A 17,671-nucleotide genomic window follows, 5' to 3' on the forward strand; every position below is an offset into this window, starting at 1 on the left:
ATGGTCGCATACGAAGAACATTGTTCACCGAGGGTATTACTCGTATGCGTATCTTCGAAACGTATCTAACTTTCAACCACTTCATGATGTCTCGAGATCCTGATTTTCAATTTTTTAATGCAACTTTGATTACTTTGTGACGTGAAACTTTACACTGACACTTCTACTAAGCTATTATTCATTTTTACGGTAACGTATAATCTTCTTTGATTGCATGATACCGGCTCATCATGACGTAATCGAATGTGTGATTTGATACCGGCGCATCCGTCAATATTTTGGGTGTATTTAAGATTCCTACGAAACACTTTATATTGACCAGAACTTTATTGGTTTCAAAAATATTCTACATAAAACGTTTCAACCGACCCCTTAATAATATTAAAAAATAGATTTGTATAAAACATAATGATTATCTAATCTAAAAAATAAATTGCAGGATAGGTAAGAAGCAGAAGAGTATTTAGAGGCGAAAACATTGGGTCAGACAATTTTGTAGTAGTATCAACAATTGAAACATACACACAATGGAGGAAATCTAAATATATTCCTAAACTACAGTAAAGAAAACATGACTAATATTAAGGATAAGTAAAATGAATATATCAGAAGAGACTAACCACAAACTTGGAGAAATTAGAGACCAAAATGACATCAATGGAAAAGTAACTATAATCTAGTCGTCAGAGACGAAAATGCCACTGAATCTCTAAGAATTATACGAACAAGCTGAATTTTGCTGAAAATATCAATTTTGGGAGCCCAAAGATGCAAAAAAGATTGCCACTCCTTCTCTCAGGCTCCCCCTAAAACCCAACAAATATGAATCATTTAACCTGTAAACATGTTATTATTCTAATAAGAATTCTCTAGTAGTTTCCCCTATGATAAAACCGGTCTTCTTTGCCGTTCGAGAGAGTTCAGGGGTCAGCACAGGTCAACTTCCGTCCGCTTCGAAGGGATTCCAGAACTAACGGCTGTTTGATATAAATAGCGAAATTTTCATTGTGTGAGTTAGTCTGAAAATATAATCGAGTCGAGTTTTGAAATGTAACGCGCGGGATAAATAAATTGTAATAAATGTTGTAAATAAATTATATAATTATTGTGAAATAAATTAGTAATTAAATTACAAATAAAGACTTAAATAAACTAAGTGTTAGAATATTTTATAATAAATAAAGTTAATAAATTAGACAAATAAACTCAGTTCACTACACATCAAATTCAAGCACATAGGCAAAAGTCACTAGAATATAACAAAGATACACACCATCTCTTCGTCGACTTTAAAGGAGCCTATGACAGTGTGAAAAGAACTGCACTATATAATGCAATGGTAGACTTTGGGATCCCACCTAAGTTAGTTAAGTTGACTCAACTAACAATGTAAAACGTAAGCTCATGCGTTAGAATTGAAGGAGAAAACACTAAGTTCTTTGATATTAATAATGGTCTAAGACAGAGGGACGCGCTGGCGTGTGTCCTATTTAATATTGCCTTGGAAAAGGCAAACAGACAAGTAAATGTTAGAATGAATGGAACTATTTTTAATGGATCGACGCAAATTCTTGCATTCGCTGACGATATAGTAATAGTGGGGAGAAGTATGAGAGAGATGGTGCAGTGTTTTACAAGGCTTGCGGACGCGGCAAGTGAATTAGGACTTGTGGTAACCGAGGAAAAAACCAATTATATGTTGGTTTCTAAAAACCCCGAAATATCCAACAGAGAATTTAGATTAACAACCATACCTTTGAGCAAGTCAAAGAATTCACGTGTCTTGGATCGCTAGTAAACACAACCAACACAACAAGCGACGAAATAAAAATTTTTGAGAGAAAAATTTTTAGAAAGATTTTTGGGGTTGTAAATGAAAATGGGCTACGAATACACGAAGAGATTTACATTTTCAAAACCAAGCACAGGATGACCACGAAGGAGATGGATTGACTACAGATTCTAAGGGTCAGAAGATGGAGAGAAGTTGCCAGGAATCGACAGCAGTGGCGACTTCTTTGTGAGCAGCCCAAGATCCACAACGGATTGTCGAGCCACTTATGATGATGAGCTTAAGTAGCTCGTTTTTCATTCCTTCGGTATTTTGTCATCAAATAAGCATTTATTAAATATTTATTTTAGGTATAACTCCAGAGTAAGTTGCTCTGTTATTTTCAGATATACATGCATTTTGTGTTTGTGTTTTATTTCGTAAGTTTGGGGGAGTACATAAACATATTTTTCTTGTAATACTCTGAGTCATATTTTACCCATTCGACCTGTTGTATTGGTTCTATCGTTTACCTTAAAATAAAAACCTTTTTGAAAAATTGTTCTAACAGAATAAACCCTTCAAATTCACCGCTTATCTACAACCTACGTGAGCCCCAAATTGGAAAAAGAAATCGCATATAGTCAAGTGGGTAACAGGTGTAATTACCCGTTGAAATCTAATAAATATAAAATAACAAGGTCGTCGCTTGTGCTGGTAGTTGTGGATTATTCACATCATTACCCACCCTCGTTCGGGGTGGGACGCGATGATGGCGGTCTAAAATTTTCTGTTTTCTCTTATTATCGCTGTTTACCGCAGTGTTGGAAAACGAGATTTGAAATGATATGAGGGATGAGGTTTTTAATGTTGAAAAATGCCGACGCTGAGGACAATCATTACGGTGAGTTATTATTTGATGGGGTGTATGATTAATTTGTGGTGGGTAATAAACGGACATTGTTTTTACTAAATTTTCATTTTTATGTATTAGTAAAGGTTTGCTTTAAACGCAATGTAAATGTTGTTTCACGACGTGTTGTTTCAGTTCTAGTATTTTTTGCTTTTTCTGTTTTATTGTGATTAAATTACATGTGGTGTTACTAATACAATACACAAACAATAAACAAGTTCTTCACAGTGAAAAAAATTGTCATAGAACCACCTATAATAACCAGATAGGTTAAAAGAAAGAATAACAACATATAAGCGTTTCAGAAATGAAAATACTTAGGTAAATATATTTAGTAATATTACAAAGGGGGTAATAGTGCTGTGATCCAAGATGTAGATGAAAAATTTCAAGAAAAGTTTGCATTTGAAAATTCTATACAATTGTTTCTGTATATAAAATCCTTTACTCATGAAGACTTTACTCTGAGTAAACAAGAAGGGGCAAAAACTATAGAAAAACCTTAGATACGAGGTCATCAAATTAAAAAAGTCAATGTAGATCTTTAAGGGTATAGACGCAAAATGTCGCTTGTCAAAATGCTCAATGTGTTTTAAATATATGCATTTTTTTCGAATCTTGAGAAAAGTAATAAGTATATTTAAAAAATTTAAACGCGGAATGAAAGATTACGTTATTACCGAGATCCAAAAGTCCCTGAAAATTTCTATAGTGTTTATTTTAATAAGTTACAGGGGTGAAAAGAAAAGAGAAAAATTAGTGTTACTTCTAATTTCAAATATCTCATTCAAAAGAAACTTTTTGGTTATTCTATATATATCTTGTCTTCCATCTTTTGCGATATTTTGCCAGGCCTTAACGCACTGATCACTGGATATATAACTCTTACTTTTTTAACTGTGAATATAAATTCGAAAAAATAATAATTTTTGCAGTAAGTTTTGTTCCTACAGGTATATATATATATATATATATATATATATATATATATATATATATATATATATATGAACTAAGAAACCTAACTTTTCTGGAGTATAGACCTAACTATAGGAGACTCAGTTGTGACAAAAAACAGAAATTGATACTTCCAAAGTTTTTTACAATTCATATTTGTTGATTAATGTAATGTACTTCGTTACATACTGAAAAACAAAGAATTGCCATTGCACCAATATTTTCCAATCCGAATAACACTTATTTAAAGCCAAACAACATACTTCTTGTCCATTGTTAATTGAAAAAACTTAGAACAACTTTCAATACGATCCTTTTTCACAACTTCCTCGAAGAATACATTACGAATTTTCAATTTTTCTTCGACCGTAAATATAGCTTTCAAGAAAAATACCAACATCGAATGGAACGGAACGCTCTGGAGAAAACATATATTTTGCATATAAATATCCCATTTCGGCGAAAGAAACTTTAGTACAACTTTTCAGTTGGCATTGTTATGTTTTGTGTTCCACTTCTTGACAGTTATCCAAGTATTTTTGGGAAGTATATACATTTTTACTTGACTAATTTATTAAGTGATGTTATATTGGCAATATTAGCCAATTTTGACAATAAATATGTCTTTAGTAGTAGTATGAGAGGTTTGTATGACTACAGACTTTACGAACCAATCGACAGATTTGTTTTACTGTATTTTTAGAAAGAATTCTTTTTATAAACGATGATTTTTGGAATTATGACTTAAATTTCTTTGTAATATATGCCCTTTTTATTGATTATATTTTCTACTTCTCATCTTACTTTCCAAAGGTGACTACTAACTCTGTTAATGTCGTTTGTCATAGGTACATTTATATTTTGTTTCTTTGGTTTTATGTATGACTTTTTTAGTTAAGACATCGATCATTTTATTTCGCTGTATTCCACATATCTCTTGGCCCATATTATACGTATCTTCTTGAATTTTTTATTTAATCTTATTTAAAAGATTTAACCAAATTTAATTTAGTTTGAGAAACAAACTCCAGTTGCACAGAGAAAATTCTGCATCCCGATTAAAACTTTGTTCTTCCTTAGACAATTCTACTGTAATCTACAGTTTCAAACGTCCGGAATTGATTGAAACTTCAATTCCCAATTTGCTATTGTCCAGAGAGATATCCTCCGAACGAGCTTTTGTTAAAAATTACAGTTTTTATTTTAGAGATTCCAATTTTCGATATTATATGTGCTTTTCTTAGACGTTACATACATATAGCTGTTTAGAAAAGCACAAAAATATGTATTTGACGACAAAATCATTCTATTCACATATTCACATTATTCCTTAGAAAATAAATATAATATAATAATATAATTCCCGTATAAATAAAGTACCAAAACTTAAAATTTAATGAAACTGTTAGTATAAATTGCACCTAGAAATTGAGCTCTAATGCATAGGTAACGTATCCATTGCGACACAAAGGTATTTTTATTTCTTTAGTAAAGATGGTGAGCTCGAAGTCTGAATTGAAAGAATTTCATTTTGTATTTTTGCTTTAAACTTGAATGTGTGTTGGCTAAGGTGAAAAAATAATACAATTTGTAAGGTAAAGAACTAATTAAGGACCACAAAATAATTTTTAAACAAAAATTCTTCTTCTGATAAAAAAATTTAGTAAAAACTCACAAGGTTAATAGAAACTGTTACTAAATTATATGACAAATAATATTGAAACCGTGAGAAAGAAATAAATTGTATAAAAAATATTGAGTTAGTGAGGAAATTAAGTTACCAAGATGGAAATAGAGAAACAAGAAAACAAGAAAAATATATAATTCCCTGGAAAAGTATAATAAATGAAGGAATTATGTTAAGAAGCTACGTAAAAGAAGGAAGAATCTCAAGCTATAAAATAAAATGTGATATTAGCAATCAACTAATAGAAAATAAGTTTGATTATAGTAAGTATGAATGAAAACCGCAAAATGTAATGAATAAAGTTTCTTAAAATATATATTGTAATTAATTCAAAATTTCAAGCAATATTTCTTCTTTAAAACATGCACGGCAAATATATTTCGGTAAATAGGGACAAATATTTACACACAACCTTCCTGAATATTTAAACATCTATAAAAGCTTACCATCTGTGCTGAGACCTGGACTCGAAGTGAATTTAGCTACATCTACTATTTTAGCAGCAAATTGCTGGCCAGTCTGTCGATGGATACATCTCCGTACGATGCTGAATGGTCCCCTGCAAACAAAATAACGGTTAATGACTCAGGAACACTAATTAGTGGCTTCGGTACACTTAGCTTAGAAATTTGGGATTCCGGTTGGTCTTTTAAGGGGTTTAATGGAGTTGTAATTGTAACCTTAACAATCGATAAATCTATTACACAATATGGTAGATAGATACTACAATATATTGAATGAAGGATTTTACTTTTTAACAAGACATTTTTTAAAACGAATATTGGTTTTTCCTATATGTTTTCCAAAAATTCGAAGAATAGAGTTTTGTGATACTCTAATAACTAAGGCTAATAAACCCAATTTTATTAAAAACATTTTATTTACTGATAAATCTTCTGTTTCGTTAGAAGGGGGATGCAATCCTTCCATTACGAGGTATTAGGCGTGGGAAAACCAGCCAAGAAGTGTTGTTTACCGAACGCAACACCCTCAAAAGATTAACGTCTGGGTTGGCATTTTAGGAGACCATATAATAGGTCCATCTTTTATTGAGGGCAAGTTGAATAGTAGAATATACCTCGATTTGTAACAGAATCATGTTCTTCATGCTATTCTCAACCTGGAGAATGTTTGGTTCCATCAAGACGGCTGTTCAGTTCACAACGGTCGAATAATTAGGGAATACTTAAACAATACTTTCCCGAATCGAGTTATTAGTGGAACAGGCAATATTAAGTGGCCTGTGCGATCTCCAGATCTTACACCCATGGACTTCTTTTTATTTTGACATTTAAAAAGCATCATCTACGATCATACTGAGGCTACAGCCCAAAATTTGGATGAGTTAAAAAACCGAATAGGAGAAGTTAATTTGCAGTAGGATGAACTAACTTTTCTATATAATGGAACACACCAGATGTAACGTTACAACGTTCCATCTCCTTTTTATAATACCTCCTATTGTTTTTCTTTGTATTTCACTTTTCATATAGACCTTTTCTCCTTATTTTGTTTCTTTGACATTTTAGTTAATTTTCGTTAAAAAACTTTTCGCTTTAGTTTACATTTCATTCTGTAGCCTTTCCTTTCAAATTAAGCTCCCATTCACTATTCAAATATTCAGTTCAGCACTTCAATTGTTCTAGCTGCTGTCCTATTTCTTATACGTACTTTTAATACTAGTTTTCTAAAACCTCGAACTATTTATTATAATTAGCGATCATCAGATCTATTATCTATTCTTCAGTACGAGTTTTTCTCCTATAAGTTTACCGCTTAAAAACAAGTGCCTTCGTGAAACTAGTTCTCTTCCAAATAAAATAAAACTTCAAAAGTTTGAAATCAATTAAAGTATAGAACAACAAGAAGTTTTTCCCAATTTATTGAGGTGAGTATTTTCCTAATTTTATTTTACCTTGTGCTGTTCGGTTAATGTTTTTAGTGAGCGATCATTTGAAATGCTTGAGATTTTTTATTATCTTTATTTTTTAAGCTTATTACTATCAGTAGTATCTACTCGACATAATGACAAGCCACTTCAAAATGGCGAATATGGGCGGAAGCGATTCGGATATTTCTGTGAGTTTTGACGATTCTAGCAAGAAAATACTGAAATTGGGTCGACGTTTGATGACAGTGACCGTAATCCTGACTATGTACAATCTAGAAATGACTCAAGTGATGAAAATACAGCGGTGTGTAATTTTTTTGTTAAATGTGGCTTGTCGCATTATTACCATTCAAGATTAAAGTATGATTGTTGTGGCTTGTGACATGGCTTGTTATATTATTACATTTTGTTGTAGGATAATAAACAAGGTCCGTCAAGAAAAAGGACAAAACCAAACACACACGACAAAACTCCAACAAGTCGATGGAGACAAAGACATGAACACTGTTATTCAAGATCAAAAAGAAAAATTCGACAAAATTTAGGGCAACCATATGTAAGCGATAGAACGAAAAAAACTGCCTGGTTGAGGATTGGGACCGCCTTGCAGTTGCACTAACAAGTATATGGAAAAGCTTCAGGGCCACGAGAGCAATATTTTCTACGAGTTTTGAAACCTTGGTTCATGGGAGTTACAAAATAGCTACTTATTCGGATGTATACATATTGTTAAGAAGAAAAGGTCCTACCGAAAAAAGCAAAAACATCAAGAATTGCCTAAAAAGATCAATGCAGTGTACTTCTATTAATGTTAATGGTGAAACTACACGTATCTGTAAAACAGAATTTTTAAATATCCATAGATTTCAAGCTTCTAAGAGCAGAGTAAATAACATTGTTCGCAAGAAGATAATCTAGTGGGATAAAAAAATCTAGAAGGAAATCTAGTGCCAGAAAGGGACAGCAAAGGAATGCATACAAACCGTGCGAACAAAATATCTGATTCGGAAATACTAAAGCCGGCTTTACATTTACGAGTACTCAAATCCGAATTACTCTACTCGGAGTGCATCTCGGAAATATAAACGCCTTCTCGGAACCTTTTGCTAGTTGAATACGAGTACGGATCGAAGTTGAACGCTAAATGAGTGGCAATACGATAGCACGTGTAAATTACAAATAGAAATGGCGGAACTCAGATTTTCTGGAGAACAGATGGAGCAGTTTATTGATCTTTACCGAATATTCGAATATTTCTGGAATGGTACACTCAGAAAGTATCGTGATATTAACAAAAGGAATAATGCATATGAAGCTATTGCAGATATAATGAATATTTTACAGAACAAGTCTAAAAAGATTAATAATGATCCATACACACAAAATTTTTAAAATCCTTTCTATCTTGCGTTAATTATGTTGTAAGCAAAGATTCTTCAATGTCAAATATGTGACGTACTTATAAATGTTGGTTCACCCCAATGCTTCCCTTTTGTTTATTTTTTTATCTTCATTTTTCGCCTTTAAAATGTTTAATATCACTAACGCGATAGCAGCTTGTTTCTTGCTTAAAAGAGCCTTAAGTGATAAAAACCACATGCATTCGTTTTAAAAAGTATCAAAATCACTACAGTCGGCAAGAGAACATGAATAAAGTTTTCCTGGACCATAACATGAGTATAGCCAGTCTCTATTCGGATCGATTTGTCCCTTAGTGTAAAGAAGCGGGAATTGAATCAGTTAAGGAGCATACTTACCGTAAGATATTCTGTACTAAGTATAATATTGGATTCAAGTGGCCAAAATCAGACACTTGCAAGACAAATAGAGTCAACAAAATCAGAAGAAAAAAAAGATTATAACGAATTAACAACAAGACTTAAAAATATAGAAGGAAAATATGGATGTAAAATCTAGGAATCCATGATTGTACGGAAGACGCTGGTCATATTTTTGTCTGGACGGAAAACATTGCAAAAAGAGGAAGTGATGAAATTGCATCAATACTTATAAAATTCCTGAGCTCAAAGTTAGGTGAAGTAGAACATCTCGTTTTTTTCACTGATAATTGTCCCGGGCAAGACAAAAACTGGCTGTTAATCTCTTTATGATTCCAGCTAGTGAAGGAACAATTTTAGTCTATTACACACCATTTTTTAGTCAGCCTCACCTTCCCTCTGACAGGGATTTTGCTCTTATAGAAAAACGACATGTATGTATGCTTCGTACTATATGACTGTGTACTCTACTATATGAATTTATTAGTTGGTCTATGTGGTATTCTGTCAATGCTTTTAACATATTCTGCTGGCTTATATTATCGAACAGTACGGACTAAACATTAATACTCACAAAACGAAACAACTGATTATCAGCAAGGAGAATATAAATGGGGCTCATCTATACATTAATGGGACGCAGATAAAGCGACTAAAACAGTATTGCTACCTGGGAACTATTATAAACGAACAGTGGAGCAATGTACAGTAAGTGCCGCATAGGAAAGGCAAGAACGGTCTTTAACAAAATGAGCGCCATCTTCAAAAGTCACAACATATTCCTAGATACAAAAATGAGACATTTGAGATGCTATGTTTTCTCTGTGTTGTTGTACGGGGCGGAGGCATGGACGCTCACAGACACCACTATTAAAAAACTTGAAGCATTTGAGATGTGGCTTTATAGAAGAATGCTGAGAATATCATGGACAGCAAGGATCACGAACAAGGAAGTTCTAGAAAAAATGAAGAAGGAACCAAAGATTGTGTTTACGATCAAACGCATAAAATTGCAATATCTGGGACACGTTATGAGAAATCAGCACTGTTACTCCCTGCTGCAGTCTATATTGCAAGGTAAAGTCAAAGATAAGCGAGGACCCGGTAGAAGGATAATATCATGGCTGCGGAATTTAAGAACATGGTTTAAGAAAACCTCAACGAAGCTGTTTCAAGCCGCAGCGAGCAAGGTCATGATTGCCAATATGATTTCCAACATCCGAAACGGATAGGAACCAGAAGAAGAAGAATATTATCGAATACTTTCTCGTAATCCATGAATATCAATGTCAGTGGTTCATTGTATTCTGCAGACTTCTCTATCATATTCTTTATCACTAGTAAGTGGTCGTTAGTGCTGTATCCCGATCTAAATCCAGCATGTTCTCTGGGCTGATATAAGTCTAACAGTCTTCAGTCTTTTTTTGATAATTGTTGGTACGGTAGTTTTTTAGGTCTCCTGTTGTTATGTCCCCTTTCTTGTGTAATAATACAATGACTGCTTTATTCCATTAAGAGGATATCCCTTGGTAGATGCATTCGGTGAAAAGTTTGGTCAAAGCCTGAATAATTTTATTTCCACCTAGTTTGATCGCCTTGATCACTATTTCATCATCATATCTAAAAGTGTCGTTTTGACTTCGTATTGTGTTATTCCTGTAATTAATTCTGATGACTGGTTTGTAATTCAAGGGCTGATCTTATCATTTGTTGGGGCCCTCATACATTTCGCGATAAAAGGATTGAACAACCTCGAAGATTTCGGTTGTTTTCGTAGTAATGTTTCCATCTTTGTTTCTTATTTTGTAATTAATGTCCGTTTTCCACCTCAAAATTTTTAAAATTGTGTTTTCTTGAGTTATTTTTGTTGTTTCTCTTGTATTATTTTCTCATATGTCTTTTCGGATTTTTCGGTGGATATCTTTATTTAATTTCGTCATTTTTATACAGTTGGAGTCTTTTTCCGTCAGCTGTCTTCGTTGCTTAGGAGCTTTTTAGTCTTTCGGCTTAGTTTTTCTTCGTGGATCCTGAGGAGGGAGAGCAAGGATCGTTTCTTTTCGTGTCATCGTTATGCCATTATTTTCTTGTTCAATATCTTTTTTTTTTGTTCAATATTTTCATATTTCTGGGGTTGTTTTCTGTCAGAATCCATTTCTTTTTCTCGTTGTTAAGATCATCTTGGTTCGTTCAGAACTATTCTTTTCCGCGTTTTCCTATCACGTTACTTTCTTGTTTGTTTACTCTGCAGATCGGTCACCCAATTATAATTTCCAAACATTTTTATCTATTTTTTTTTTTAATTACAGATAAAAAGATAATTATGCAATTACTTTTTAAAAAACTCTGATAAATTGTAAGTACAATCAGTTTGTTAACCTTCTAATTACCTAAATCAAATTAAACATATTATCTATAATGTTTACACTAGATAAAGAGCTTAAAATATCATTGAAAAGGTATTTACACAAATAAATATCGTTATAGAAAGAAACATTTACAATAGAGTACTGTTTGTGCAAGAGGAACAAAGTAAAATGTTAATATTTGTTGTTGATATTATTTTATGTGTGTACAGAAGACTGTAAAATAATGAAAATATCCAGAGGAATGTTTTTACTGATTATATTATGTTAACGATACGACGTTCATAGTATTGAGGAAATATTTTTACTTATTCTGCCCTAGGATTTTTACAGCTTGTAATATGATCTCATCCCTGGAATATGATTCCACGGGTGAGGGCTCGAAGGCTTTCAAGAGACCAGTAATGATATAGGAAAGAGGGGTCTTGTGGTTATCAGACTTGTTTGAAAAAATTGTCTCTAAAAGAAAATTGAGTAACTAGGTACAAAACGACATCAAAAAGACATGAAAAACAATGGATGTGCTACCTTTACAGGCTACAGGACTCATCTTGGCGGTTCGGTCCCATATTTTATTGTTAATTAACCCATTAACGTCCAGCGTACCTGTACGAGTACGGTAAATATAATTTTCTACTGACGCCATCTGTCGTCGAAAATCTTAATGTCTGAGGCACAAGACGCTTCTGCATAGTTTCATCTCCAAGACGGAGTACAGATTACTTCCGTAATAAGTTAAAATAAATTATACTGTTGGTCTGAATTTAGCCTTAGAAAATGGATATGCTAACGTTACCGAAATATTTTTCTGAAAGATAGACCACAGATTTAGGAGAACTTGTCATTGGCTAGATCTTCCACAGAACAACGAGAGAATCTCTGTTGATAATTTGAGGTAGAATCTAATGGATGGTAACTGTTAGAGACGAAATCAAAGTGAATACAAGTGTGAAATTACTGACAAATGAATAATTACGAACAGTATGGTTTTAATTGGTTTGATAAGTAGTTTGCCAGTTCGTATATCGGTTAGTTAATATCGGAGAGCATGACATAAAAGTCATAAATTCTGTAAGATAATTTTTAGGATTTGTATGCCTTTTGATTGCAATTAGTTAATTAGGTTTTCTAGTTGACACGAGTGTACACTGGTAGATAACTAATAATGTTCGCACATAGGCGAAATAACACTAAGTCAGCTAGATATGCCCTCATGAGAATTAAGGAAATACAATTCCCAAAAAATAAATTCGTCAACCCAAAAGGCAAGCCTCAATATTCTCAAAATGTTACTTTTAAAAACAAAATGCATTAAACTCCAACAAAAGTAGGCTGAATCTGATTTGAGACCACCAGGAAGAAGCACAACACATATCATGGAATCAAAACATCGGAAGAGCGATGAATATTCATTAATAATTACTGTGTTAATAATTTACCGCATGTGGCTGTGTCGACATCATACAAGCAGGCGAACTCCTTCTAAGATACTGAATCTGAACCTACAAGAATCAACCCAAATCCAAGGCAAAACGTCTCAACGTTGGACATATTCGTCACCAAAGAAGTTATTATGGAAGATGTAAGAACACACTACGAGTGCCGTTCCGACCACAAACCCGTGACGGGAATTATGACTTCAAGAATCGACCACCCGACGATCGAACCGATAAAAAGATGGAAATGGAAAGATGTAAACTGGCCAAACTACAGACAGCTAAATCAAATAGAGATAAAGAGAGAATTCGAATCTACAGAAGAAGTGAAAAAAAAATAGAAAACATCATAAGAAAAATCCAGCAAGCCCTGGAAAACAACAAACCAAAGGGAAAGACGAATAACAGAGGACTAATTATTCCGAATGAGCTTAAGGAAATAATAAAGGAGAGAAACAGGACCAGAAGAGCCTTCCAAAGAACTAGAAGACTGGAATTCAAGATTTACGGAGACGAACTATCCGAAGAAATAAGGACAATACTCAGAAGCATCACCGAGGATAAATGGCACAACATCAGGAAAGCAGAAGAAAAGCACGGAAATGTATGGAAGATGCTAAAATCCAAGAAGAGGACAAAACAGAAGCTACAACCTATATTCAACGAGGAAGGAACCATAATTGCCAGGTCATTTATCACTGTGACTAGGCTACTACCGAGTCGTATAAATATGTGATTCCATGGCCTCAATGCTTAAAGCCTCAGTCAAATCGGTTCCAATAGTATAACATTTATTATACACTAAGGTCTCTTTTTATGCGGATTATTTTTATGCGATTTTAAAGATGTGCGGTTTGTATTTCATCCAAAAATTTATCCAAAAATTAAATATTAACTATTCACATCCAGATGTCAGTACAGTGAGCATTTGCAATTCGGGGATTCCCTTGTTACATGATATTACACCTTTGCGAATTTCGCATTGAAAGGTATAACCTGCTATTTTTTTAAAATAATTTTTCTCTTAGCGGTACTTCGTTTTATAATAAGTTTTTTAAAATTTTGCTGATTCCAAGTTGCAGTTTTATTTTTCATTCTTCTTCTTCCTATGCCGTCCCCATTAACGGAGGTTGGCGACCACATTTTTAAAAGCTTCTCTGTCTTTTGCAACGTGGAATAATTCGTCTACAGTCATGTTTGTCCAGTCTCGAATATTTCGCAGCCATGACTTCCCCTTTCTACCTATTCCCTTTTTGCCATCTACTCTACCCTGCATGATGACCTGCAGAAGACTATATTTATTATTTCTTAGTATGTGTCCAAGGTATGCAGTCTTGCGTACTTTTATCGTTCTCAACAATTTTTCATTAGAAGAGGTTTTTGCCATCTCAATATCGTAAGTCAAAGTCAGTTTTTTTTTTTTTCTTTTTTTAAGATTTTCTTTGGCCGATTGGAAAAAAACATCAAATACCGCTTGGGTCTTAGATCGCTTAGGAAAAGGAGAAGGGTCTACGGCAATTGGAAAACATTTTAATTTAGGCGAATCAACTGTAAGAGCAATTAAGAAGAATGAAGTTGTCATAAGAAAATCTATCATTTCTGGTACGAAATTAAGCGCCAAATTTTCATCTTACTCAAGGGATGTATTATTAGAAAACACAGAAAAAGCTATTGCAATATGGATTGAGGAACTAATTCAAAAAAGAATTCCTGTAAGTTGAAGGCAAAGATTTAAAATAACTGCAAGTGATTTGGATGGCTAACAAGAAAGCCTGGATGACAACAGCTATTTTTACAGAATGGTTCAATAATTGCTTCGTGCCAGAAGTAGAAGTCTTAATTGGGTTCAATTGCAACGTTTAAAACATATTACATAAAGACAACTTACAAATCCATTGTGAGTAAACTAGAAAATGAGCGCTTAACAGTAAAAGACGTGTGGAAGCAATTTTCTATTTTGATTCATGTTGCATCTGCTTCCGCTCAAATAAGACCAAGAACTTTAAATGCCTGTTGGAAAAAGGTTTGGCCATCATGTCTAACAAGCAATGCAACCATTCAAATATCGACACTTTTAGATAGAATAATCGATTTGACACATGAAATTGGCGGAGATGGTTTTAATCCCTTCAGCCGCGATAATATAGAAGAATTGCTTGTGGATGATGCATTAAATGACCATGATCTAATTGATCTAACTTTAGATGGCGTCGTGAGTCTAGAAAATGATAATGATAAGAAAGAAAAACCAACACCCCTCACTGCCAAATTAATTCGAAAATGCTTTCCACTTTGCAGTAATTAGATAATCATTTTCTTATTAAAGACCCCAATTTTGAACGAGCCTTTAAATTACAACGTGAGCTTCAGAACTGCATCATGCGCTACACAAAAAATTACTAGGATCATCATCGCAAAGTTTAATTACCGATTAAAATGTCAGAAAAGGAAGAGCTATACAGAACGAGAATGAAGTTTGTGAAAATCCACCGCCTTTACCGCAAATACCTATTGCAGAGAGAGTTTCTTCTGACGATGAAGATGATTTTGAGCCACTTCGCAAACTGTGTAAACCATTATCAGATAGCGATAATGATTAAAAATGTAGATGTAAAACTATATGTACCTATTTCTTTCCCATAAAATAAAATTGATTAAGTTTTAAAAACAAGTTTTTTTAAGCTTTTGTTAGAATTTCTTTCAGATATTCCAAGTAATTTATCATGCAGCCTATTTCTTTGAATTTCTGCAAACTTCTTTGTTTTTGTCTTGGTTGTATGTAATTTTAGAAGGCTGCGGAACGTATCCCTACTTTTTCAAGGCAAATAATGTCTTTTTTTATGCGATTTTTTTTATATGCGCTTTTCTGTGTAAAGTATTCACCGCATAAAACGAAACCTTACTGTATCTTATAAATAGATGACTAGTAAACTAATTATAATTCTGTGGGTTGTAATAAACGATACAATCGACAAAATTCATATCAATCGTATTTTTAAAAATATAATTTAGCTGTTGATTAATTTATTGATTTATTTGTTAATGATGACAATTATAATTGTTTGTTGAGTGATTAAATTTGAGGAAATGCATATTTAATTTGATATACAACAATCTGATAACGCTATAATTACGCTTATATAGTAACTGAATTTATTAAAATAACATGGATGCAGAATACTGTATCATGTTTTATTAGTCGATAACTGATCAGGATGTCAATTTTTAATTAGTTGAATACGAAATAGAATAACACAACACATAAAATACATAAAACGTAAATGAAATGGTGTGATTTGAAACCTTGATTATTGGAATATTTTCCTATTTTACACATGTAGCTTCCCCTTAGGTTTTACTGCTTTATAACATCTTTGATTCATCATCATTGGTGCTACAGCCCTATAAAAGAGCCTCGACCTTCCCAAGTCTATTACGCCAGTCAGTTCTATCCATTGCCAACTGTTGCCAGTTTGCTGCGCCTATTTGTCTACCATCCTCATCTACACCATCCCTCCATCTGAGTTTTGGTCTACCCCTATTTCTACTTCCCACAGGTTGTGACATAAGGATTCTTCTTGGAGGGTTGTTCTGCTGTGATCTTGCCAGATGTCCTGCCCATCTTAGTCTTCCTATTTTTATAAAGGATACTACGTCTTTACCACCAAATATATGTTTATATCTGTGATATATCTCGTAGTTGTACCTCCTTCTCCAAACACCATTTTCACAGATGCCACCAAATATTTTTCTCAGGATCCTTCGTTCAAATATAAGCAGGCGATTTTCATCTGCCTTGGAAATGGTCCATGCCTCCGACCCATATGTCAACACTGGTTGTATAAGGGTTTTGTATATGGTAATTTTTGTTTTATGGCTTAAGTTTCTGCTTCTCATATGTCTACTCAGTCCAAAATAGCATTTGTTTGCTAGGATTATTCTTCGCTTGATTTCTTCCGTCATGACGTTCTCCTTGGTGATCAGGGAGCCTAAGTATGTGAATTTGTCCACCACTTCAAAGGTAGAATTATCAACCGTGAATTGGTGGCCGATGTTTCTGGCTCTATTGTTGGGTGTTGATGCCATTATCTTGGTTTTCTAACATCTTTGATTATTTTAAGTTATTTCACGAATTTGTGACTGAACGGTTCACTCTACAGGACTGCATAAGAAGTACGAGAGTAAATCGCTCTAGCAATTTCTAAATTAAATTTAAAAAATTCCATTAATAATCTTTTTTTGCAGTATGAATAAGAATTTGTTTATAGTAAATCCTTTTAGAGCAAGAGCCCGTAAACTCCAGACCTTCGTTATTTTATAAACAGTTGAAAATTCGTCAGTGCATGCTCCCAAAATCTGCATATTACCATTATGAAGTTTGGGTTGTGGCCTTGGCGGGTCGATACACCTTAGAGCAGGGCGGGGAAAACTTTGAAATCTTAAATGGAAACCTCTATTTTTTATTCCAGATTTGGATTCTTCATAAAAAAATAATTATCTTTTATAAGGAACATTTTTTTAATTGTTGATAGATGGCGTTACAGTAGGAAAAACAATTTATTTTGATACCCTAGGAAAATTATGGAAAATTATGCAATTTTATTGAGCATTGATTTCGCGCGCGTAACTGACATTCGTAATCGCCGATCGCTTCAATCGTTGTTTCTGAGAGAATGGTTCATTCTACACAAAAAATGCTAACAAACATTTTTGTTCAAAATTATATTAGCTACATTTTTTATTTAAAACATTTTTTTCTATCGCGTACAGATTCTTGGTAAATTGGTTTTTTTTTTTTTCATTTTCCTTTCTCTACGTGGAGGGTTTTAGGGAAAAGCCCGGGGGTAAAAGTGGTAAACTTTTTTTCATCTTTTT

General features: G+C 33.4%; 1 protein-coding gene across 4 annotated transcripts in view; it reads right to left on the bottom strand.

The window, feature by feature from the left end:
- CASK (peripheral plasma membrane protein CASK) overlaps positions 1 to 17,671 on the bottom strand; it is a 683,682-nt gene that overhangs the window by 655,540 nt on the left and 10,471 nt on the right. For all 4 annotated transcript variants that reach the window (XM_072521979.1, XM_072521980.1, XM_072521981.1 and 1 more), the window contains exon 2: positions 5,775 to 5,887. In XM_072521979.1, the coding sequence (XP_072378080.1) occupies positions 5,775 to 5,887 (113 nt within the window). The remainder of the gene's footprint in view (positions 1 to 5,774; positions 5,888 to 17,671) is intronic.

The sequence above is a fragment of the Diabrotica undecimpunctata genome, chromosome 2, assembly GCF_040954645.1.
Source record: "Diabrotica undecimpunctata isolate CICGRU chromosome 2, icDiaUnde3, whole genome shotgun sequence".
NCBI classification, from domain to species: Eukaryota; Metazoa; Arthropoda; class Insecta; order Coleoptera; family Chrysomelidae; genus Diabrotica; species Diabrotica undecimpunctata.